Source organism: Squalius cephalus, assembly GCF_949319135.1.
Source record: "Squalius cephalus genome assembly, chromosome: 14".
NCBI lineage: Eukaryota > Metazoa > Chordata > Actinopteri > Cypriniformes > Leuciscidae > Squalius > Squalius cephalus.
This window is the reverse complement of record NC_137135.1, coordinates 1,876,773-1,902,025: the sequence shown is the minus strand read 5'-3', so window position 1 is coordinate 1,902,025 and position 25,253 is coordinate 1,876,773. Positions and strand designations below refer to the sequence as shown.

The following is a 25,253-nucleotide window of genomic DNA, read 5'->3' as shown; positions in this document are numbered from 1 at the left end:
ACTCTCCACTGGTTCTCTTCACACCAGATATTTATACCTGCGTGAAGTTGGCCCCCCACCCAACGCAAAACGTCGTCAAACTATGCTCAGTCGTTTGTGCTCCGTTTGTGCTGGTTTGTGCTGTAAAAATTTTCGTTTGTGCTGTTTCGGTTTTTTAGATATTAAAAAAATATTTTTAGGTCACTCTGAGGTCACTCAGCCCCCCCCACATGCTATAAATTCACCCAAAATAGTCTCGTTCGTTTGTGCTTCGTTTGTGCTGGTTTGTGCCGGTGAAATTTTCGTTTGTGCTGCGTTGGGTTTTAAAATATCAGAAATTGAATTATAGACGATGACGTCACCAGCCCCCCCACATGCTCCAAATTCACCCAAAATAGTCTCGTTCGTTTGTGCTTCGTTTGTGCTGGTTTGTGCTGTAAAAAGTTTCGTTTGTGCTGCTCCGGTTTTTTAGATATTAAAATAATATTAGGTGGTCACTCTGAGGTCACTCAGCCCCCCCCACATGCTCCAAATTCACCCAAAATAGGCTCATTCGTTTGTGCTTCGTTTGTGCTGGTTTGTGCCGGTAAAAGTTTCGTTTGTGCTGCGTTGGGTTTTAAAATATTATACATTAAATTATTGTTGATGACGTCACCAGCCCCCCCACATGCTCCAAATTTACCCAAAATAGGCTCGTTCGTTTGTGCTCCGTTTGTGCTGGTTTGTGCTGTAAAAAGTTTCGTTTGTGCTGTTTCGGTTTTTTAGATATTAAAAGAATATTTTTAGGTCACTCTGAGGTCACTCAGCCCCCCACATGCTCCAAATTCACCCAAAATAGTCTCGTTCGTTTGTGCTTCGTTTGTGCTGGTTTGTGCTGTAAAAAGTTTCGTTTGTGCTGTTTCGGTTTTTTAGATATTAAAAGAATATTTTTAGGTCACTCTGAGGTCACTCAGCCCCCCCACATGCTCCAAATTCACCCAAAATAGTCTCGTTCGTTTGTGCTTCGTTTGTGCTGGTTTGTGCCGGTAAAAGTTTCGTTTGTGCTGCGTTGGGTTTTAAAATATTAGACATTAAATTATTGTTGATGACGTCACCAGCCCCCCCACATGCTCCAAATTTACCCAAAATAGTCTCGTTTGTTTGTGCTTCGTTTGTGCTGGTTTGTGCCGGTAAAAGTTTCGTTTGTGCTGCGTCGGGTTTTAAAATATTAGACATTAAATTATTGTTGATGACGTCACCAACCCAAAATAGTCTCGTTCGTTTGTGCTCCGTTTGTGCCGGTAAAATTTTAGTTTGTGGTGCGTTGGGTTATAAAATATCAGATATTAAATCAAATTAAATGTTGATATTTATTAGGCCTATACAAGGCTAACTGAATAAAATAGAACATCAACTTCTTAGTGTTTTTGTAGCCCCTGTAGTGTTTATTAAAAACGTCATGTTGTTCAGACATCATGTCAGACTTTCTTTTTCTGCCACTCTCTTTCTCTCTGAGCAAAATTTGTGCGCGTGTGCCATCAAGTCGTAGTTTAATGTAACTTCAGCATTTTTGGGCAAGAGAACAGCAAACCTATCCTCGAGGTGAGCACACTTTTGAAGTAGAATTGACGAAGACATTCTGTCATCACATAATGTGTTCAATAAACAATTATCTTCACTTCAGTCTCTCCTGGTTGTATTTTATTTTTATTTTTACGAGTCTCATCTGCTACACTTCACTCCCACCACTAGGGCCAAGTGACACTTCTGTTCAAGAATGCTCTTATATAAAAATGGTGTAAAGTTAGTGGAGAAAAGGTCGATATAAATCAAACAACAAAAGTCGTTACTAATCCACATTTCTGGCCAATGTAAGTATACATTGTTTTAAAACTGTCAGTTACAATATTAGTAGCTTCAAGAAAAATTGTAGAAAAATTCAAGAAAGCCAAGACTTGTTATTGAACAGAAACCTAATTAATAACACTTATGTTACTAATTTAGCCATGAAATGCTGATTACAGTTGCACAAAGTTGCCTTTTAGTATTAAAAAACGACCATGGCTCACATGTGCAACTGTATTTAACATTTCATATCTACATTAGTGATATTAGTGTTAGCAATGAGTTTTCGGTTTAATAAACACTGACAATCTGGGTCAACAACATTACCATATTGGTCCTAATATAAGATACATTATCCATCTACATTATCCTTACTATATTATATTATCCTTATATTCAGACCAATACAGTAATATTAAAACAAATTTATGCTGTACATGATATTTTTTGGAGTCAGGATAATTGAGGGTAATTATGTTTTGCTTATGCCAGATGCCCAAGAAACCAGCAGTCGATAGGGATTCCATTTTCACAGTCCTGTGTTCATCGAAAGAGGCCATAGTCCAAAATGGCAACATAGCTACTCCTAATCAGATCATCTGGACAGAGCTTAGTAAACAGCTAGACAACAAGATCACTGCAAAGGCACTATACACTTTTGTTAAATTAAACAGACACAACATCTGGAATGCTTTAGGGTTTACTCATGAAAGTGATCATGAAACAAGTGGCAGTAGTGATGACACTGATTTTGAGCCAGGGTCCCTTTCCTCCAGTCCAAAAGATTGCTGCACTTTTGATTTTGAAGTTCCATTTCAGAAATGGATTGAATTTATGCCTGAAACAGTAACATACAAAAACAAGTTCTCTAAAACAAAAAAAAAGGGAATACACAGTTTTGAAGCCTGGTATCTGGACGCATGTGATAAATCATCACATTTGGCAAGAAGTGAAATGCCCCTGCACATTTGCTTTTAAAAGAGCCAAGGTCTATCCATCAGTCACAGACAAATATATTGTTATCAGAGGCAACTGTAAGGAGTGTCGTGGCCACATTCACATAAAATGTGACAAAAAGCCTGAAATAAACAGCACAATGATGTTCAGGTGTTCGCTGAAAAACACTGATGACTCCCTGCATACTGGCTGTTCCAAGCGTGCGATGTCTGGTAATTTGCGTGTGCAGATATCCAAAGAACTGTGTGAGGGAAGAAAGGAACCCCATGTATGGAGGGCATCAGAGGCAACAAAGCTGATGGATTTTGGAGATCCTGAGCCAAGTCATCTGCCAAATTTGGCCACCCTGCGCAAAGCAAAGCAAGAGAGAAATGATTTAGAATTAGGCGACAAGGATCCTATTTTATCATTGCAGATGTTAAAATACAGTGCACCTCACAGTGGTAGCATTAAAGACATTGGACTAGACAAGTTTTTCTGTCACTATTGGAGTCAAACACAAATGTATATGTACAAGACATTATCAAAGACATCTACTAACCCCACTGTGAGTTTTGATGCAACTGGCTCAGTGGTGAGGAAACTACAGAGACCAAATGGCAAGTCTGGCCATATATTCCTATATCAGGGTGTTGTGGCAGGGGGTGAGAGCTCAAGTGTCCCAGTGGTGCAAATGCTGTCAGAGAGACATGATATTAATGCCATAACACATTGGCTGACAGAATGGATACGCGCAGGTGCACCTACTCCAAAAGAGGTTGTGAGTGACTTTTCTCTGGCTTTGCTCGGAGCTTTGGTCAAGGCTTTTACTTCTCATCCTGATCTTAAGACCTACATCAATGAGTGTTGTGGTGTCTTACTCGGTAGACAGTCAGCAAAAATCCCACCTTGTTTTGTGCGGGTTGATGTTGCACACTGCATCAAGATGATCTGCCGGTGGGACTGCTTGAAAAAAAAACCACATCGCATTAAAGATTTCTTTGTTAGGTCCATAGCTCAGCTTCTCATGTCACAATCCATGGACGATGCAAGAGAGCTACTAAGATGCATTACTATTGTGGCTCTCAGCGAAACAGAGGGCAGTGACAGCTCTGGAGCCCCCCTCATTTCAGAAAGGTGCAAGAAATACCTAAAAGCCCGAATTGCAGAAGAGTGTGTCATCATTCCAGATGTTGAGGGTGCGGACCTGGAGGAAGTGGATCCATGTGACCAAACACAGACAGACCTGCAGCAGTGGGTAACAGATATATGTGAGGAGAGCAGGTCACTTGCCACATCTAATGGTGATCATGACAATATGCACTTCCTCCCTGAGATTATTCCAAATATAATCTGGCTTGCAAATTACTTACCTCTCTGGACAGGGGTAATGATCCCTCACTTCCGGAGCTCCAAAATCACCGCAAGTTCAGCCAATGTCGAAGCCGAGTTTAAAAACATTAAACGCGGCCTTTTCAAGCATGAACACTTGCCTATTCGAGTGGATCGATTCATTGCTCGACATCTGTCCTTCATTGAAGGCAACATGCGTATTTTTTCTGCAAAACAAAAGAGTGTGGAAAAAGGTGAAGAGGATGAGGCTGTTGCGACAGTGATCGACACAGGAGTCGATCCACTACCAACCACAACCTCCAGTGTAGATGGAAGGCCAGAAATGGATGCTTCCTGCTCTGGGAAGTCTGACACTGTCACAAACATCCATCCAACAGATGAAGAAGCTGTTGAAAACTGGAGAGGCTTAGCAGTTCCACCCAAAAAGAGGAAGAGGAGTTCATACCTCTCTCCTTGTCCTGAATGGCTCCATGCAGATCCATCTGTGAGAGGGAAAAGACTCAAAGTGGACCTGTTGAAAAATGGAAACAATCAACAGCCTGTTAAACTCAGGAAATCAAGAATCTCTGTGCTGAACACGTGTGCATTTGATGCTTTTTGTCAATGTTTATGTTGTGCTTACTGTGATAGTGTCACTTTTGAAAATATTGTTTGCAATGAGGATTCCAACAACCTCCTCCAGCTAGTGAAATCCATCACCACAAAGGGTCTGAATGCACAGGCCTACATACAGAGGGCAGAACTGCTAAGCGAAATATTCAAAGCTGTCCGACTGAAGTCTGGTGCCCTCCAAATCGATGCACAATGCCACATCTCCACTATCATTGAAAAGTCAATGACAAAACGCACTTGTGTTTCATTATCAAAACAGTGCTCTTCACAGTATTGTGGTCTCAGCAAACAAGTCACAAGGGAAATTGCATTTGTTTGTACTTCTGTTGCTGTACTGCAGGCTTCTGGCATGGCTCATCTTCAGACCGCAGTGGAAGAAGGCCTTGACCTTCCGGAGTCCCCCTGCCTCAGGCCGATCCAAAGTCCGTCACAGTGTCCCTCTGCAATCAAGCCAGATACCTCAGAAAAAGTGCTCTGTGCAGGGAAAGTTTCTCACTGTTACAGTCTGGGAGAACTTATGTGGATTGACACTGACCTGGGAAGCAACTCCACAGAATTTCCTTTGAGTGAATTTCCCTCCGATCTGATGCTCCAGGGAAAGAGATTTACTTTACGGGCAGTCATTGCTTTTAGAGGAGGCTTAACCCAGGATGCTCTTGGACATTATGTGGCCTATTGCAGGAGGTCTCCATGTGTCTGGGAGATGTATGACGACCTGAGAAGTGGAGTGACAGGAGTGTCAGATAAAAACAAAATATGCCCACATGCTGTATTATACACAAAAGACTGATTGCACTATTTATATTTATTTCACAAGTTAAATTATTTTTGTTGAACTTTTTGTATGCCACACACCCTGGTTTTCTTACTCTTAGGAGAAGTAGTGTGCTATTTTATGTAAGTTTGCACTCAAGTCTATTATTTTGTGTGGTATCTTTGGTTTAAAGACAGATTGTAACTTGTCAGTATTAAGTGTTTTTAAGTTTAAGTTTTTTAAGTTTTTTTTTTTGTTAATGGATGTTCGATAGTACATAATTAAATTTCAAAAGTTAAATCATTTTGATTTAATTGAGTCATGAGTTTCCACATACATAATAATAATAATAATAATAGTAATTAAATGATATATACACACAGACACATAGATACACACACAGTAGTAGCCTACCAGTCAAAAGATTTAAAAAGTTTATTTTCTAATGTTTCTCAAAGTTTAATTTTCCCTTATGCTCACTAAGGCTATATTTATTTTATCAAAAATACAGTAATATTGTGAAATATTATTCCAATGTAATACTGCAGTTTTATATGTGAATATATAGTAAAGTAATTTATTCTTGTAATCAAAGCTGAATTTTAGCATCATTAGTTCAGTGTCACATGATCCTTCAGAAAACATTCTAATATAGCTACTGATGTTAAGAATTTGATGCTCAAGAAACATCAATGTTGAAAACAGTTGTGCTGCTTGTTGTTCTTTTCTTCTTCTGAAAACCAATATAAACAGCAATTCAAAGATTTTGGTTAAGTAATATGAAAAATAATACTTTTATTTAGCAAGGACATAATAAAAAAAAAAAAAAGGATGATCAACATTGATCAAAATTAAGAGCCTTTCTTAACTGAGCACCAATAATTATTGAGCATACAATCAACATTTTACTATGATTTCTAAAGTATCATGTGAAATTGAAAACTGGAGTAGGTCTAATGATACAGAAAATTCAGCTTTTACATCACAGGAATAAATGACATTGTAATTATATTAAAACCGAAAATAGCTACTTTAAATTGTAATAATATTTCACAATATCAGTGTACGTTTCATCAAAAAAATAAAAAAATAAAAATTAGCCTTAGTGAGCTTAAGAGACATAAAAAAAGAAGAATCCAAACTGTTAACCTGTAGCCTATAGACCTTTACACACGAGTATAAACGCAGCAAACAGATTATGGTGCATGTATTTGTGACAATTTTCATATGTTATTAACAAAACACAAGATACAGCAAGTAAAAACACTTACCTTGAAGTTTGTGTTGCATCCACATCCTGTGATCCGCAGTGTTCGTTAAAAGTTGAAAACGCACAGGACAACATAATAACCTAAGTGAATATTATGATTTGGTTTGCCGATTCTTTAGGTCTTACCTTGTTACTTTAACTAGTCTACTGTTAAAAAAAGTGGGCTGGTGCACCGTCTAGAATTCTCTCTCATTCAGTGTCTCTCCCATTCAGTTGTGCACAAACGGAGCACAAACGAACGAGACTATTTTGGGTTGGTGACGTCATCAACAATAATTTAATGTCTAATATTTTAAAACCCGACGCAGCACAAACGAAACTTTTACCGGCACAAACCAGCACAAACGAAGCACAAACGAACGAGACTATTTTGGGTAAATTTGGAGCATGTGGGGGGGCTGGTGACGTCATCAACAATAATTTAATGTCTAATATTTTAAAACCCAACGCAGCACAAACGAAACTTTTACCGGCACAAACCAGCACAAACGAAGCACAAACGAACGAGACTATTTTGGGTGAATTTGGAGCATGTGGGGGGGGGCTGAGTGACCTCAGAGTGACCTAAAAATATTCTTTTAATATCTAAAAAACCGAAACAGCACAAACGAAACTTTTTACAGCACAAACCAGCACAAACGGAGCACAAACGAACGAGCCTATTTTGGGTAAATTTGGAGCATGTGGGGGGGCTGGTGACGTCATCAACAATAATTTAATGTATAATATTTTAAAACCCAACGCAGCACAAACGAAACTTTTACCGGCACAAACCAGCACAAACGAAGCACAAACGAACGAGCCTATTTTGGGTGAATTTGGAGCATGTGGGGGGCTGAGTGACCTCAGAGTGACCACCTAATATTATTTTAATATCTAAAAAACCGGAGCAGCACAAACGAAACTTTTTACAGCACAAACCAGCACAAACGAAGCACAAACGAATGAGACTATTTTGGGTGAATTTATAGCATGTGGGGGGGGCTGAGTGACCTCAGAGTGACCTAAAAATATTTTTTTAATATCTAAAAAACCGAAACAGCACAAACGAAAATTTTTACAGCACAAACCAGCACAAACGGAGCACAAACGACTGAGCATAGTTTGACGACGTTTTGCGTTGGGTGGGGGGCCAACTTCACGCAGGTGATATTTATGTTTCTTCGATAGGAATTATTTAAATTTCTGTTTGGCTCCTCATCTGTCTCACGCCTGGGAGGCTCAAAATTGTATGGCTTTGGGCCATCGTAGGTTTGAGGGGGATTTTGGATCTCCTCAGACTCAAAACTCTCCATACTTGAATAGAACTTTTTTGGCACGTCTCCCTCTTCTGACGTCACAGCTCAGCTGTGTTTTAAAAATATGATCTTGACAGAAATGGCTATAAAGTTTACTGTAGGGCAATTTTAATTTTAATGATAATTACATTTTCACTCAGACATCTAAACCTTATTTAATATATAAAAAAAATAATAATTTAACCTGACATACACACTTTAACTTATCCGAGTAAAAATCCGAGTGAAATGGTGGGGTTTTTTTTTTCTTATGTGGTTACATTTTTAACGTGAGATTCAAACCGTCCATCTGCTGCTGTTATTTGCAACTACCGGTACTCTTTGATTTGATATGTAAGTTACCAAGTAGGCCTACGTCTAAATATTAATGTACAGTATAAAGATCCAGTGAAGTGTAATTAGATGACAGGATAGCGTGTTTTAATCATGGAAATGTAACAGAGTAAAACGATAGCATGCTTGTGAGCTTGTTAACATACACTCAGACTGCATTTGGTTTGCATTTGCTACCGTCATGCACAGTTTATGCATATGCAACGGACACATGTCCCAATCTTTATCGAAGCAAAAGATAGGTGAGGTATGATAAAAATTCATAAATCTTGTGTGATTACTGTGAACGTGCGTGTTCAAACCGCTGCAGAAATAGCAGCATAACAGATGGATGAGCGGAATATCGATAATTTTCAGATTTTTCTTTTTAATTGAGATATTTTTTTAGGTATCGCTTCTTTACATTATGTTTTCCTTGTCATTATAGATAAACTCCTGAAGGCTAACTTTGTAGAGAAGCAAGGACTCATTCTTTAAAGAACTGAGTTTACCTATTGTTTGTTCTATTAACACCTGTATAGTTGTTCACCTAAAGATGGTAGTTCTCTCATCATTTACTTCACCTTATATTGTCTCTTTCTCTTGGAGGAAAAATTAAGATATTGTTGTGGAGAAATGATGTCTGTTTGCCCAAACAATGGAAGACGAATGGGGACCAAACCTTCAAGCTCCAAAAGGAACATAAAGGTACAGTACCAATAAAGGGATAGTTCACCCAAAAATGAAAATTACCCCATGATTTACTCAACCTGAAGTCATCCTAGGAGTATATGACATTCTTCTGTCAGACAAATACAATCAGAGTTATATTAAAAAATGTCCTGGCTCTTCCAAGCTTTATAATGGAGTGAATGGGCACCATTTTTTTTTTTTTTTTGATTTTTGAAGTCCATCGAAGTGCATCTATCCATCATAAAAGTGTCCCAAATGACTATGGGGGGTTAATAAAGGCCTTCTGAAGCAAAGCATTGCATTCTTGTAAGAAAAATGTTCATATTTAAAACTTTATCGACTAAAATAACTAGCTTCCGGGAAATGGCTATACGCAAGTTGACTTATGCCAGTTCAAACAAACAGGGCTGAGCAGCTACCGCGTTCGTCATTACATCGTGCGTGAAGTTCAAGTGTTACTCTTTCGCCGTAAATCTGTGCGTATGGCCGCATGGCAGAAACTAGTTATTTTAGTCTATAAAGTTATAAATATGGATATTTTTCTTACACCAATGCATCACTTCGCTTCAGAAGGCCTTTATTAACCCCTCAAAGCAGTTTGGGGCACTTTTCTGATGGATAGATCCACTTGTATGGACTTGCCATTCACTCCCATTATAAAGCTTGGAAGAGCCAGGATTTTTTTTTAATATATATATATATACTGTATATATAACTCCAATTGTATTCGTCTAAAAGAAAAATGTCATATACTCCTAGGATGACTTCAGGGTGAGTAAATCATGGGCTAATTTTAATTTTTGGGTGAACTATCCCTTTAATCTAAGTCACCAGTCGTTTCATGTAATATCAAAGATATGAGACCAAAGGATCAAAAACTAGACTCCAATTGCTAGATGTACGGTGAAACAAATTGAATCACTTCAGAAAACTGGTAAAAACATGTGACCCATATAAATTAGGCTAGTTTTATCTTTCATTTACTATGACTATTGGTGTTCCCCATTATTGATCCCCATTCTCTTCTTTTCCATTGTAGGGACAAACAGACATTTCATTTCCATTAAAATATCCTCTTTTTCATCATTGGAGTTTAAATCTGCATAAGGGTGAGTAAATGAGAAAATTCTAATTTTTACATAACCATTCATATTCTGAATATGTTAGGCCTATTGCCTCTGTAGAATATAAGCAACAAGTAGCACATTACGTTTTTAATGTTTTATTTGCAGATACTGTCAGTCATCTTAAATTGTTTTCTTTACCAAAAGATGTCTGCCAAACCTGCTGACCTTGAGAAAATGCTTGCCTGTGTCTCCTTGTTTGATCCTTCCTGGTAAGTATTTCATATTATACATGTCTGCATTTTGTTTCTTTAAAACAAAATTCACACTCCAGACTGACACATAACTTTCGTTTATCAGTAGAAGATCCACATTTATGTGCCTCATGCTAGAATCTACTGACTATAACTCTGTATGAACTCTGCAGTTAATTCCAAGTCTTCAGTGAAATATCCAGTAGTTTTTGGTTAATTTTTTAGATGATCAAAATTATACACTGCAAATCATTTTAACTGAAAATTTTCTCCTCTTATTTTTCAGATACTTTATTGGAATAAATCCAGAAAAGAGGACCAAAGCTGTACAGAGAAAAGAGGTGTGTAAAAATAACTGGGAAAACTGTGCAGAAAAAGACTTTAACCATCAGTCCAAAAGTATAAAATGCTGATATATATTTTATAAACAATTTGTTTTGATATAAAATAATTGGCTAGTGTTCACTGAAGCCTGACTTAAGAGTATATTTGTATTTTATGAACAGGTTATGTATGTATGTATGAGTATGTAATTATGTATGCCTGTTTTAAGGCATATGGTAAAAGTCTATCTAATGTTGTATGAGAATAAATCTGAACGTTTATCTAGTGTTGTGTTGTTCTCTTTTGTAATCCACATAACAGAAAATTGAATATTACTTAAAGGTATTAGCTTTAATAAAAGCATGTTTTAAGGTCATCTTTTGTTTTAGCCATTTGTTTGCAAGCAATTTTCAGTGTGTTTTTTTATTTTAGAATGCACATTTTAAATAGTCAGATTCTATTAGTGTTACAATGTAAAGATTTTAGAGTACTTTAATACACTTTATACTACAGGGCCACTGAATGCTTGAATCTGATTGGTTGACGAACGTTCTAAGGTGTGCATTATTTTCAGGGAAACGCACAACTAAAGTAGTTCCAGGCAGGTCTTGACCGCATTACAGTTCCATATCACTTCGCGTAGTTAACGGTAATAACGGAAAATAGGATACAATTCATAACAAGAAAAAACATTAAGCCGCATGCGCTTGATCTGGAATTTTCAATGTCTAGCTTCACAATCAATGGAAACATGCAGTTTAATTTGAATAAATAAAGTATATAGTCCTATCTATAATCAATAGAAAATTCAACTGAATATAGGCTAAATAAATGGATAGTCCTGCAGCACGGATTATTATTGCAGATAATATATAACAAATAAATAATTATTGATAGGCCTACTTGTTAAAAGGGTTTTGTGTTTCATTTATTTGGCTAGTCTACTGTCATCTGTCAATAATAGAAAAAAAAGAATGAATTAAATTTATTTAATAAATAAATAATAATATTGACGCACATGCTTTTCTGTCTCATTATTGCAACATCTCTCTCTCTAATAACTGCATTAATAACTGCATAAAGCCGGGGACACACTTTAAGGCCGGTTATGAATGTAATTTGATACGTATGACTGATCATGCCCAAACGCGTGTTCAGCGCGTTCAGTCTGTGTTCAAAGCGGTTCAAAGTCGGTGTTTAAAATCTGCTGCGATGAAAACAGTCAGAGAATGTGTCAGCTAGTCGTGTGTCCCAGCATTAGTCTGCTATCAGTGGCTCAACCCTCCGTTACTAACTCTAAAATGACGTTTTGGAATTAGCAACGGAGGCAGTGGATTAGATGCGTAAGAAATTAGTCCTACATACAAGAGCGTTTTAATGACAAAAGCTTAACAAACGTCTTGAAATACATAATCTGAACAATGTTTCGAGGTGTGGTAACTGTAGTATAAGCGGAATAATTGACTTCAGGCCGTTGAATTATTAGAAAAATAATGCACACCCGAGGTGTAACTCCGCTTCGCTTCGCGTCGTGACCGCATTACCATTACTGTTTACATGTTCAGATGACAGGGCAGCTCGCTTTTTCTGAACAACATGTCCTGACAGTGAAAACAATCTTTCACAAGGTTTGGATGTGGCAGGTGTTGATAAGTATATGCGTGCAAGGTAGGCCATCTCACTGTGTGCCCCTTCATGTTTGGACCACCACTGCAGGGGACAGTCCTCTATGCCAATAGAGGGCTCTGCCTTGTAGCGCTCCACACATTTCTCAATACATTCCTCTTCATCATCATCAGATGAAGACTCTGGCACAGACATGAGACATGATATCTTCTTAGGTGGCTCAGCTGTCACTGGTTTATCTCTCTGTGCAAGCCCCCCCTCCCCTATTCTTTACGTCTATCTCTTTACGTGCATCTCTATCTCTCCAACTACGGGCTAGGCCACGGGTCAAACAGATAATGCGCGCTGCGTTAATCGCGCGTTAAAAAAATGAGTGCTGTTAAAATAAATTTGAGTTAATGCGTTATTAACGCGCTAATTTTGACAGCCCTAATATATATATATATATATATATATATATATATATATATATATATATATCATATTTTACAACAATATAGAAGACAGAATAAGCATGCATGTAGAGGAAACAACTTTGTTCAAGAATACACATTCTCTCAACAGGCATACGGCCTCTCGGTCACTGTTCGTTATTTGGTCATCCAAATCAGCATCTGTCATGCTTGTGAATCAAGACTGGGTGTATAATCTGTGAAGGACAAACATACGGTGGCCGAGAAGGGTCACAACACATACAAACGCCACAACAACTACATATTCAGAAAACAACTTCGTCGATTTCACATCACGTACTCTGCAAACATTCACAGCACGAGCAAATAGGGAAACGAAGTACGAACTGCAAAGACACAACGGAAATGTTTCCAGGGGGCCATAATCAGTGACGGACCCGCATCCATCCGGATGTCTTCGCGCTATCTGAATGTGCGCTTTTGTTGTTTATGGCTACAAGAGGTAAGTGTTTCTCTTTTATTATGACAGACTTGTCAATGTGCTCTGATACCGTGTTTTCAACATATTATCCCCATAACGTATTAGTCCACTGCCAACGTTGTTAGCTGGAAACTAGCTGGCTAGCTCGCTTCTGGTCACTAAATAGATGCATTACTGGCGTTTGTACATTGTTGTCCTGATATCTGAACTATTTATTTTTTTTTCAGATTGAAATGTTCTGTCCGTTTTGTGTTGTGCAACTGGGGGACGCTCCCAAGTTTTGCCCGTCGTGTGGTCTGAACGTGGGGTTCCTTACGGAGCGTCAGCCTGTAACATCCCCTTACTGTGCTCCTATTTATCAATTTATCAACCCCATTAAAGCATATTAGTTATTATAATGAATCTGTGTGTGTGTGTGTGTGTGTGTCCATAACTTTAGGTGAACCCTCAGAGGATGACCTAATACGTGCCTACTTCAGAAAGGACCACTCCAACGAGGATATTAGAGATTTTTTGGAGTCAAAGCATGGGATTGTAATGAGCCTGAAAACTCTACAAAGAAGGCTGAAACGGCTAAACCTAAGTCGGAGAGCAAATTACACTCCACTGGAGACTGTGAATGCTGCCATCACTACTGAATTGAATGGCTCAGGACAGCTGTTGGGCTACAGGGCTATGTGGCAGACCCTGCGACAGAAGCATTCACTGACAGTAAAACGAGACAATGTCATGCAAGCCCTCAGATTATTAAATCCAACAGGAGTATCTCTCCGTCATAGGCGCAGATTTGTTAGGCGATCCTATTGCGCCGCAGGACCCAATCAGGTGTGGCACGTGGATGGCTATGACAAGCTCAAGCCCTTTGAGATTGCCATCAGTGGCTGCATCGATGGGTATTCAAGGCGGGTTATGTGGCTCAGTAGTGGCAGCACCAACAACAACCCTGCAGTAATAGCTCACCATTACCTGCAGTGTGTTTCGAGCTGTGGCCTTCCGGCTCGTCTTCGGACAGACTGTGGGACAGAAAACGGAGACATGGCTGCCATCCACTGTTCTTTAAGAGAGGACCACACTGATGAATTTGCGGGTTCTCTCAGCCACATGTATGGCACTTCAACTGCCAATCAAAGGATTGAAAGCTGGTGGTCCTTTTTCAGGAAACAGAGGTACGTTTTTAGATGTTATATATGAAGGTAAAACAGTAGCAAAACTCGAGAGCTTGCTAATTTGAATGTGAGAACTTGTAAAATTAATATTTGTATTTGTAAGTTGAAATTTATACTTGCAGCTCTGATGTGAAAAGCTGCATCTATCGATTTGCACACACAGACAATACTCAGAACACCTGTGTTTTGAATTCGAAGTTGCAGATTAATAGTTACAAATGTGTAAAGTGTCATTTACATAAACAAAATGACAGGCACAATTGTGTACTACACATTTATCTTTGTGCTTTAGTTCAGTTTCGTTGTACAACCACAAGTCGGCACTCACAACCTCTCATATCTGGCAGTACAACTTCAAATCCTAGCGCTTTGACTTTTGCTACTCTTTTTGCGATATGCCTGTAGCAAAACTCACTCGTGCACTTGTAAATGCAGACTTGAGAGAGCAGAGTCGGGGGCGGGGCTGGGGTCGGAATGAAGTCATTTTATTGGTCGATGCCTCACCAATGAACAACGCAAGCCACAATGCAAACATTTGTATGCATATGTATCAGCTATTTTTTAAAACGCTTGGAAAATATTTTTATGAAATATCATTAGTTTTACTGGAATAGTTTTACAGAATATGAACGCAACGCGTTTAATTGAGACAGTGGTATTAAAAGACCAAACAGGAAACACCATAAAGCACAGCCTATACAGAAATAAAATGAGCACAGAATATGAACGCAACGCGTTTAATTGTACGTTTTCCTCGAAACCCAAGAAAACGCTCAATGAGGCTTAATGGACCAACAGTTATAAAATAAAAATTAAAAACAATAAAAAAAAACACATAATTTGTTACTTTATTAATAAAACACTAGGCAGCAAGTTTATTTGCACTGAACACACATTTGCTTATATATATATATATATATATATATATATATATATATATATATATAATATATATATATATATATATATGAAGAGTTCAGATGCTCGTATATTTAAATTCAATAATTTCACTTAAATGGCAGTGAAGATTACCTATTAATTATCATTTAAGTGAAATTACTGAACTTAAATATACAAGCTTGATAAAAATGATCATTCTATAAGAAAATTTCAGATGGCATTTAGAGGCTTTTGCATCTGAACTCTTCATATATATATATATATATATATATATATATATATATATATATATATATATGTGCCAATTCCATTGCAATATGAAAATGCACCTAAATTATCTGATAAGAATGTAAAATGTATACCTTAATATGCAATGTAAGTCGCTTTGGAAAAATGTAAATGTTTTAAATATTCACCCTAGCCTAACTGTTGGACACACAAAAACAAACAAAACATAAATAAATTATATATATATATACGTACGTGTGTGTGTGTGTGTGTCTTTTACAGTCTATGGTATACCATATATATATAGGGCATATATATATATGGCATACGTCATATGTTTTACGTCATATTCTGTGCTCATCTGCTTTTCTGTAGTATGCATTAGCATTGTGTCTACTGAGTTTGATAATTTCGTTTATTTATTTTAATATCAGTCTAATGCATTAAGCCATGTTAGTGTTTCAGTGCACGCGGGTTTCGTGACATCATCGAACTCCCATTTCATTGGCTAGGTGCCAACCAATAAAACGGCTCCTTTGACCCCCCCTCCTCCCGCCCCCCTTTCTCTCTCACCGCTCTGAGTTTCAAGTGCACAAGTTAGTTTTGCACCTGATATATCGCGAAAAGAGTAGCAAAAGTCAAGGCGCGAAATTTGAAATTGCAGTGACAGATTTGAGAAGCTGCAAGTGCCTAATTGAGGAAGTACCGCGAATGTGAACGTAAGATTAAACGCAAAATATATATTACAAGTTTGTGTCTGTCGTTGTAGTTCTGTGAATGGCATTTTACACATTTGTGTCTACTCGTCTGCAGCTTCAGATTCAGAATACAGGTTTGTGACTATTGTCTGCGAGTGCAAATTTCAACATTCAACTTCAGATTTTTATATTACAGGTTTTCACATTGGAGCTGTGAGTGTAAATGTTCATGTACAAGTACGAATATTTATTGTACAAGTTCTCAAATTCACATTTACATGCTCTCGAGTTTTGCTACTGTTTTACCTTCATAGTTATAGAGGGTGTGAAATAGAAGTCAAGTCAAGTATATTTGTATAGCGCTTTTCACAATACAGATTGTATCAAAGCAGCTTCACAGTATTAAATTAAAATAATACAACAAGGTTTGTTTCTAGTGGAATTTATTGATTGATAAAATCAAATTAAATATCCCCAAAATATCCCCAACTGAGCAAGCCAAAGGCAACAGTGGCAAGGAACCGAAAAACTCCATCAAGACCTAATGGAGAAAAAAAAACCTTGGGAGAACCCGGGCTCAGTCGGGGGCCAGTTCTCCTCTGGCGTTTATGAACTAGAGGTCGGATTTAAAGCTGCCGTCGGCAACATTTTTTTGATCAAATTCAGTGAAATTAACACTATAATCCGACAGAACAACATAAATAAGGTGGTTTTAGAAAAAAACCCGAGCTTCTAACTCCACCTGGAGCGTGTTATTTGTTTTGCAAAAATCCACCGCTCCCGTCTCATCGGGTCCAATCAGCGCAGGGGGGTGTGAGATCTGACTGTCAATCACAGGTCGTGCACACGCCACAGATCCCCCCTCCCTCGCGCAGACGCGCACATTACAATATCACATGCACACGACACGCCTGAAGTTCGCCTGAAGATTGTACGAAGCGTGATGGCGGAGAGAAAATCTACTAACAAGCTTCCAATTCCTCGGTTATTGCGATAGATTAGCCAGGCCAGCCTACCTCCGAGTCCATGGTGTTGATCGATGCTGAAGAGACGCGCGCGTTCACAGAAAATCAGGTACACACGCACTGACGATGGGCGGGTGCTCGTTGGTAGTGGGGGAGGGGCATGAGAGTTGTAAACATTCAAAATTTTGGCTAAGTCCACTCAATCTGCCAGACTTGCCGACTGCAGCTTTAACTGTAAGATTAAAAGTATTATATGAATGCCTGGCTGAAGAGATGCGTCTTTAATCTAGTTTTAAACTGGGAGAGCGAGTCTGAGCAACGAACAGTATCCGGTAGACTATTCCAGAGTTTTGGAGCTAAATGTGAAAATGCTCTCCCTCCTTTGGTGGATCTGGATATCCTAGGTATGACCAAAAGCCTAGAATTTAGTGACCTTAAAGAGCGCGATGGATTATAGGGCGATAGAAGATCCGTTAAATAGAAGACTTACACACATACACACACACACACACACACATACATATTTTTCAATACTGTATGATATTTCTGTAATCTTTTCGTAATATTATGTGGGGTTGGCACCATACAATGCTGACTTTGTAAATGTAAGCTTATTTATATAAGCATCATACATGGATTAGGCTGTGTACTGTCGATTGTGCAATAGTTATGACAAGTAAAAGGATTAGTGTGCGTGGTTGTTTCAAATTGTAATAAGGAGAAACCAAGTGTTGACAGTCCAACATTCTGCTGGTGAATGCAGTGCAGAATGTTGTTTTCCAAGACTGTCACATAATTTTTAAAGTATTTGTGTTAGAAACATTTATACAAAACTGAAATCACTGTGTATACTTTAACTCCATTATTAGGACACAGTTCTGGATGGATTTATTCAGTGACCTGAGAGAGAGACACTACTTCAACGGCACCCATGAACACAAGTGCCTTGTACGGTATGTGTTCCTGGGCATCTTTCAGAAAGAGCTTGATGAGCACCGAGAGCTTTGGAATAACCATACAATCAGGCCTGTCCGTCAGTCTCTCTGTCCATCTGGGAAACCGGAGACCATGTTCCACCTGCCTCACAGGTTTGTATGTAGCACCTGTATTGTCATTTTTTACTAAATGTTTGGTTGTTTTCACTTTGAGATTTAAATACTATTCATAATGAGTTCACTGTTGTGTTTTCTGTGCGGCCTTAGGTTTGGTGGAAGGGATTGTGGATCCCCAAGTGTTACAGGAGTTCAAAGACCTTCTGCCACCCACAAACAGTTTGTGTGGAGATGCTAACCTCCAAGCATATTTTGCCAACTTGGAGAGACAGAGCCATCTCGCTCCACCCATCAACTGGCCAGCTGCTGTTGACAACTACATTAGAGACAGAGACAGAGAGAGGACTAACAGAGAGAGAGAGAGAGAGGGAGGACTGACAGAGAGAGAGAGACAGAGAGAGAGACAGACAGAGACAGAGAGAGGACTAACAGAGAGAGAGAGAGAGAGGGAGGACTGACAGAGAGAGGACTGACTGACGTGTAGCCAGGTTATTTTCTTTCAGACAGCATTGCCTCCAGTGTGGTGTACTGATATGGACACCTTTAATGTTTGACACATGGTTAAATTAAAAGCAAAGACATTAATCGATTGCAATGACTTTCCCTTACTTTTTCCACCATCACAATGTATGTTTTTGGGGTTAACCTAGTGTTGATAAATACGGTATGCTGAAGCTAATGGTGACTTTCATGCTAGATCGGTAACATTTCATGACCAATTTATGCAACAACAAATAAACTTCATTCTGACGGCCCTTGCAAAATGTTTCAGAATAGACAAACTTACATTTTCTTATAAAAATAATTTTATTTCTTTAAACTGACAGTACTGACAAACAGTAAAGTGCGAACAGTAACAGCAATGCAAATCTGCCACAAAAAGTTTCCAAATAGAGAAACTTGCACCTTTTCTTATAAAAAAATCATTGGATTTCTGTATGTAACAGTACTAACAGCAAAGTGCAATGCAAGCAGTAACAACAGTAATGCAAATTTGCCACCGAATGTTAATTTCTGATTGACACCTCAATGGAGCCCAAATCCAGGGGCGTTCTTGATTCCATAATTCATGGCTTCCTCAAAGATTTCATATGAGGGTAAGATCGGGAGTTTTATTGTGTTAGCGCAGACATTAGCCTCAGGAAACCTTAAGTGTTTCTGGAATGTGAGTTGAGGCTGTGGTATTAATTTTGCTGCTGGGATTTCTTTCAGGCCTGTTGCAAACATCAGAATGTCCTCCAGGGACATCCCTGACCCTTCCTCTGTGGGGGTTGGGAGTAATGAAACACATCAAGATTTATCATCCATTTGTGGACTTCACTTTAAACAACATAAAGTAAATTATACCTTTTACAGCGATTAAGTAGTCCAGCCAGTAGCCAAGCACTCTCTCCTCCTCATGGCGATTTGAGCTACCAGTTGGGCTCATTTGTGGACGGAACAGTGACTGTACACTCTCGGCTGTCAGGTCTTCCACACTGTAACACATGTAGGTCAGGAAAATGGAGGGATGCTGTTCCAGAGCGTTGAAAAAGTTGAGGGTAGCCAGGCCATCCTTGAACCTATAACCGGGTTGGGTTGTGGGTGAGGGGAAGAGGCAGATCATGGTAAGTTCTTAATGCTATTGCCAGTAGGACTCACTTTTGACTTAACCATTTGTTAGACACTCATTTAAGTTTCATTCAAATTCTCGTTTGAATTCTTACAAAGTAGTCAGAGTGACCTACCTCTGGAAGGAAACATGGTTGCGGTTGGTGAAGTACCACTGGATGTAACCATCCACAACTTTTTCCTTATCCTCCAGTGTCCTCAGGCATCGAGAGCATCCTGCTGTCTGAAGCATGCTGGAGTGCTTATCTGCGAGTTCCACGAGTTCTAGCATTCTTAATCTAGAGTAAAATAAAAACACTGAATTGACCGTTCGCAAAAGCCACGCCCCCTAGTTATTGTTACTACGCCCGTCAAACAATTGAGAAACAGACACATGTCTGGGTTGAGCTCCATAGTAATGCAGCAGACATATCCTCCAGGGCACAACAGAAAGGGCTACAATATGCAGTGGAGGGATATGTTCAAAATGTTAAAATAAGCAAAGACGGTAATATTACAACAATCGAGGCCAGTGCTTGAAGTGGGGGGTGGGGGTGGGGGGGGGAGGTGCCGGTAGGCTAACTGTTACTCTCTTGCATTGGCAGATCATGACATTTGAGATTAATACAGTGAAAAACAAAACTTGAAGATATTGCTGGTACAACAACAATTTATTGTTATTTATTAACAATATAAATGTATTTAAACAAGTCGTGTGTGTGTGTGTGTGTGTGTGTGTGTGCTTGTGTGCAAACGGAAATCCTCCAAGTCTGCAAGTCCAAAAATACATTTAGTCTATGGTGAGTTTACTACATTTTATTTGATTAAATGCATTTATGGTGAGATTATTATATTTTCATGTCAATCTGTGTTCGTTTTGACCAAGAACCATGCGCTGTCACTTTAATTCAGCGCGTGCAGCACAGCTAAAATAGAGTTAACGTTACCTGTTAACATGGGTGAAAAAAAAAAACCGCACTGCAAACGCACTGTAAACGGACTACGGAGTATATGTGAAACGGGCGTGACTGACGCTTATATATTATATACGCTGACATATGCTTATTAATCTTCGAGGCATTTAGCTGTGAGTGAGGTCTCCCACACTGCTTAATCCATTGTCGGCATCTTTCCGCTTGGGTCTTGGGTTTTGGAAAGGCGAAAAAAAGACCCCTCCCTCTAAACTTTTGGGGTACCTATAGTGTCAGACTTGCAGGTGCCATAGGTGCATCGTTTCACCATGTGCTGAAATCGCAATGTTTGACGGAGGTCCTTCTCCTTAGTTACAGTTGCTGAGCTAGGATTGGACGAGGAGCGTTCGAGGGCGGGGTTTTGCGAATGGTCAATAGACAAAATTACATTATACATGTCACAAAGGATGAGACTATAGAATATTTTAAATTTCTCTTTGACAGGAGTCTGTATTGGTTGAATTTTAGACTGTACATATTAGTGAAAAAGCATGGAAGTCACTGGCTTTATTCCAGTATCACACTGGTTTTTCAAGCTACTGGGGTGTCAATATTGTTGATTGTTCATCAAAATATTAAAGGTCCCATATTATGCCCCTTTTCACAAGATGTAAAATGAGTCTCTGATGTCCCCAGAGTGTGTATGTGAAGTTTTAGCTCAAAATACCCAACACATAATTTTTTATCGAATGTTTAAATTGTCATTTTTTGGGGCTCAGAAAAACGCGCTGTTTTAGTGTGTGCCCTTTAAATGCAAATGAGCTGCTGCTGGACGACCCAGGGGGCGGAGCTTCATGAGCTCGCGCTCAGTCTCTCAGGACAATCTCATCTCACAGAATGATGATAATATCAGAAACTCTCAGTAACGGTGTTCATTTCGACCCGGAGTCGGACAATAATGCCTACAGAGTCAGAGTGCTGTATAGAGATGGAACAGGTATAGTTTAGTAGTTTAATTACGGTTATAACGTATTTGTCATCTGCTTGTATGTATCCATTATTAATAGCCTACAAGTCTGCTGTTTCGGACCAGGTCCGAATGATGATCAAACATATACTGATGAGTTTAATAAAGTTTATTGTACATCACACAAAAGATGAAGCGTCAGTTTTACTTGCGCAAGTACATAAACGAATTTCAGTAGATTTGAGGGAGCATTTTCTTTAAAAACAAAATAATTCCACCTCGTCTTCAGCGGCTGCCTCAGATTTCGGGAGTAAATAGAGAGAGCTATGTGGATTAATACATCCAGCCACACAACACCTACAACGAGGAGACATTCTCATCTATGGCTGTGAACTCGATCAGGGCGGGTCAAAACAAAGGTGATTTGACTTGGGATGAAAATAACAGCGTCTCAACGACATGGCGACAAACGTGTATTCCTTTTTTGTGTATTCCTGTGGGCTGAGGTTAGTCAAGAAACGGTTCTAGTGACGTCATTAAAGAAGGAAGTAGAGGGATGTAGTCCAAATCAACCGTTCACTGTAGGCGACTTCTGTTAAATAAAATATCTCGCTTGGCATTGAACTTTGAGCTGTATAATTTTACAGATATTATTTATACTCTAACAACAACATTACACACTAACTAAAGTTTGAAACATGGGATCACGAAGAACGGGACCTTTAAAAAAATATTTTTTCTTGAATATGCTTAGAAACACATAATTACCTCAAGAAGAACATTCCTGACTTCAGTATCAGGTATATCCTCAGTTGGGGCCTCAATGGTCTTCACTTTACCAACCAGGTACTGGTAGAAGCTTGGGGAAAAGCATCAAGGCCCTGGACCACCATGTACAATGGAGACCGCAACCATTCTTCCAACATGGAAATACTCATCACCTTCTGCAGCTAACAATGGCAATGTTCCACGGTTAGTTCAAATTGATTTATAATACTGTCAAAATGTGACAAAAAGCGAATTACCTTTGCTATCAAATGACAGGTATTTGCCATCATCTTTGCCTTCAAAAAATCGACTGGTTTTAATGGCGTCCATCAAGAGTGTCAGAAATTCCCGCGTAGGCCCTCCTGTGTCCACAGCCTCCCCTGTTTGCCCGATGTCATCAGTGAATTTGACCAAAAGGCTACAGGTGGGGTCAAATGAGGAACGTTTGCATCCCCTCAGAGCACCATCCTAGACATTAGCACGGTTTATATTTAACCTGCTACAGCTTTTTGTGTTTATGTTGAATGACAGATTTGACAGAATGTCTGCAGCCGTCAGTCCAATATCTGTGTCTCTGCAACACAAGAAAGAGAAACATTAACACTGCCTTTTATGCGGCTAATTAAAATATAAATCTTTTATGGGCCCATTACAGTGAGAACACCATATGAGTGTGATGAAATGTGATGGGCATAAGCATGAAGCACACATTGCAAGCTTTAAATCATTTCTGCCAGATTTTTTTTCTGTTAAGGGGTAAGTAAAAAAATATATACAATTTAAATATTTACTTTAATAATTGTATGGCAACAGAAACCAGGTAAATAAATGCCCAATGTAGCTTGAACTATTTAATATGTCATTAGAGGGAAAGAAGAAAAAAACAAAACAAAGGTTGACAGCATTATTTCTATCAAAGTACCTGTCTTCCTCCTGAAAACTTCTCAACATCAGAGCAACTGCTGTCAATGACAACTATATGTGCTGTGGATTAAAGGAACAATGAAATACTAAAACAAGATGGTTGTGAAATTACAGTAAAAAATTGTTATACTTGGTACTGTAATCCATTACATTCAGCAGTCAATATTTCATGCTAAACCCAGAGCCAAAAGTATTACTGCAATGAAGAGAACAATTTTAATCCATTGTGACTTGCTTGTAGAAGTCACATGATGTGGTGCTTTTGGGTCCTGCTCCTGCTCCGTTGGCCTGTTGATGAAAGTAGAGATAACACCAAACAAATTAACAATAATTACACCACCTCATCATTAACATAAACTTAATAACATTACAGAATAATACATACTTGCCCATCAGATGGCCTGGACATTGTTGGTGGACATTGTTTTGGTAAACTAAAACAAACAAATCATTTGAATCATTTAATTTAAATCATAATATACGTAATTGTTAATATGATTTAAAGAGCACAACATGCTCGATCTATTCCTTATAGCAATTTAAAAAAAAAGAATGCTGTGAAGTACGTGGATATTTAAAAATCGCTAGCACAGGTCTCAAAATGGCGGGAGAAACTTACATTTTCATTGGAAGCGTAGCAAATGCTTCATCATCGGATTCTGAAGATGAGTCATCTCCATTACGTATAAATTAAGGACTCACTCAATTACCAACCATTAGCAATTATTATTATTATTATTTTACATACATGTACTTCAATACTTACTCAAATCCTGCAGGGGGCAGATGTACGGTACGATCCTCTGGTAAGCCTTTCCAATGGCCTCTTTATAATGTTCAAGGACAAAGGGTCTGTCTGTGCCTGGTATATTTTGTACCTGAGAGTGTTGTGGCAAATTCTAAGTCCTCAAATCGGGTCTCGAAGAAATCTCTCAAGAGTCGAAGTTCCAGGTCTCAGAAGTAACTTTATTGACAAGCAACAAAGTGAGATGCAGCTGTTCATCTGATCTGCAATGGTCAGAACCTCAGGTCTTATACCTTTTCTTATCACTAGGTAGCCAATCAGCTATTTTTCTCTTCTTGCTCCACCTCAAGACACTAGCGGCGCCAGGATTTTGATTGTAGGTGGGCCTCCAGAAAACTGGATGGGCCAGTTAAAATAAGCCAAAAAAAAAAAAAAAAAAAAAAAACGGGTTCCCCTTCAGCTCCGTTTCAGCGCTTTTCTGCGGCACTGAGGACAGCGACTCATAGCCTATTTAATGCGTAATTAGCACGGGTAAAAAAGAAAAGAAAAACTTAAAAAGGAATTTTTTGTTTCTTTTAAAAAAAATTACAATTTCATTTAATGTATTGTTTAATAAAATTATAGGCCTATTATTTTTAGTTTATTAACAACAGCAACAGCTGTAAAGATGAAGTTGTCGATCGTCAACTCCGTGAACGCGCCTATAGAGAGAAATGCACATCATGGATTGCATAATCAGAGAGTAGGCCTAGCCTTTTTCTTTTCGTTTTAAATTGTTAAAAAGACATTTCAAGCTTTAAGATAGATTTCATGTCTGTGAGGCATATGCTGAGTTTCGTTAAGTTAGGATGAGATGCGCTCCTGTTCACGAGCAATGCAAGTGACCGCGCGGGCGCACCTCTTATATTGTCTCCTATTTGCTTCATTAAATACAGGCAATTGGTTGATAAAAAAAAAATATTAAAATTAAGATACAATTTATACAAAACGAAATTCACTTTAAAAATGGCTTTCTAACTGAATTAAGTGGTCAAAATCATGTCTGACCCGCTCCATGTCTCTCGATATTGCGTATCCTATCTTACTCGTGCGGTTCACTTTTCATAATCAACTTAGATGAAAAAATAACATTATAATATTTTAACA

At 38.6% G+C, this 25,253-nt stretch overlaps 2 protein-coding genes and 2 long non-coding RNA genes across 11 annotated transcripts; 1 reads left to right on the top strand and 3 right to left on the bottom strand.

Annotated features, from left to right (window-relative positions):
• Positions 1–2,674: 2,674 nt before the first annotated feature.
• Positions 2,675–4,182, bottom strand: LOC307171267. Of its 3 annotated transcripts, none has more exons than XR_013823519.1 (4): positions 4,113–4,170; positions 3,890–3,985; positions 3,302–3,705; positions 2,675–3,106 (listed from the first exon to the last, which is right to left on the bottom strand). It is a non-coding gene; the product is annotated as an uncharacterized lncRNA (long non-coding RNA). The 3 variants fall into 3 exon arrangements; XR_013823520.1 differs by having other exon boundaries at positions 3,302–3,702; XR_013823518.1 differs by lacking the exon at positions 3,890–3,985 and having other exon boundaries at positions 4,113–4,182.
• Positions 4,183–4,714: 532 nt separating this feature from the next.
• On the bottom strand, positions 4,715–6,924 carry LOC307171268. The gene is made up of 3 exons (XR_013823521.1): positions 6,730–6,924; positions 5,240–5,419; positions 4,715–5,144 (listed from the first exon to the last, which is right to left on the bottom strand). It is a non-coding gene; the product is annotated as an uncharacterized lncRNA (long non-coding RNA).
• A 6,806-nt stretch (positions 6,925–13,730) lies between these two features.
• Positions 13,731–18,522, top strand: LOC307170858 (uncharacterized protein; the record flags this gene model as incomplete). Its single annotated transcript, XM_079892171.1, has 3 exons — positions 13,731–14,359; positions 18,020–18,238; positions 18,353–18,522. 3 exons carry the CDS (start codon positions 13,731–13,733, stop codon positions 18,438–18,440), a joined length of 936 nt encoding a protein of 311 aa, XP_079748297.1. The 3' UTR covers positions 18,441–18,522.
• Positions 18,523–18,987: 465 nt separating this feature from the next.
• LOC307170960 (G2/M phase-specific E3 ubiquitin-protein ligase-like) lies at positions 18,988–24,792 on the bottom strand. Of its 6 annotated transcripts, XM_079892288.1 has the most exons (10): positions 24,129–24,240; positions 23,982–24,021; positions 23,748–23,796; positions 23,560–23,650; positions 23,361–23,422; positions 22,696–23,012; positions 22,439–22,620; positions 19,930–20,091; positions 19,550–19,764; positions 18,988–19,464 (listed from the first exon to the last, which is right to left on the bottom strand). In XM_079892288.1, the coding sequence occupies exons 7-10, from the start codon at positions 22,450–22,452 to the stop codon at positions 19,229–19,231; spliced, it is 627 nt and encodes a 208-aa protein (XP_079748414.1). In that variant the 5' UTR covers positions 22,453–22,620; positions 22,696–23,012; positions 23,361–23,422; positions 23,560–23,650; positions 23,748–23,796; positions 23,982–24,021; positions 24,129–24,240; the 3' UTR covers positions 18,988–19,228. The 6 variants fall into 6 exon arrangements, with proteins under 6 accessions (XP_079748414.1, XP_079748417.1, XP_079748416.1 ...); XM_079892291.1 differs by lacking the exon at positions 23,982–24,021 and having other exon boundaries at positions 24,129–24,197; XM_079892290.1 differs by having other exon boundaries at positions 18,998–19,464; positions 23,598–23,650; positions 23,982–24,461.
• Positions 24,793–25,253: the final 461 nt, after the last annotated feature.

What these genes read in the sequence shown, in the direction of transcription:
- LOC307170960 (XM_079892286.1), bottom strand. An exon ending in AACCATGTTTCCTTCCAGAG is followed by an intron (nt 19,765 to 19,929) that starts GTAGGTCACTCT and finishes ACCCGGTTATAG; the next exon opens with GTTCAAGGATGGCCTGGCTA. An exon ending in CTACTTAATCGCTGTAAAAG is followed by an intron (nt 19,465 to 19,549) that starts GTATAATTTACT and finishes CAACCCCCACAG; the next exon opens with AGGAAGGGTCAGGGATGTCC.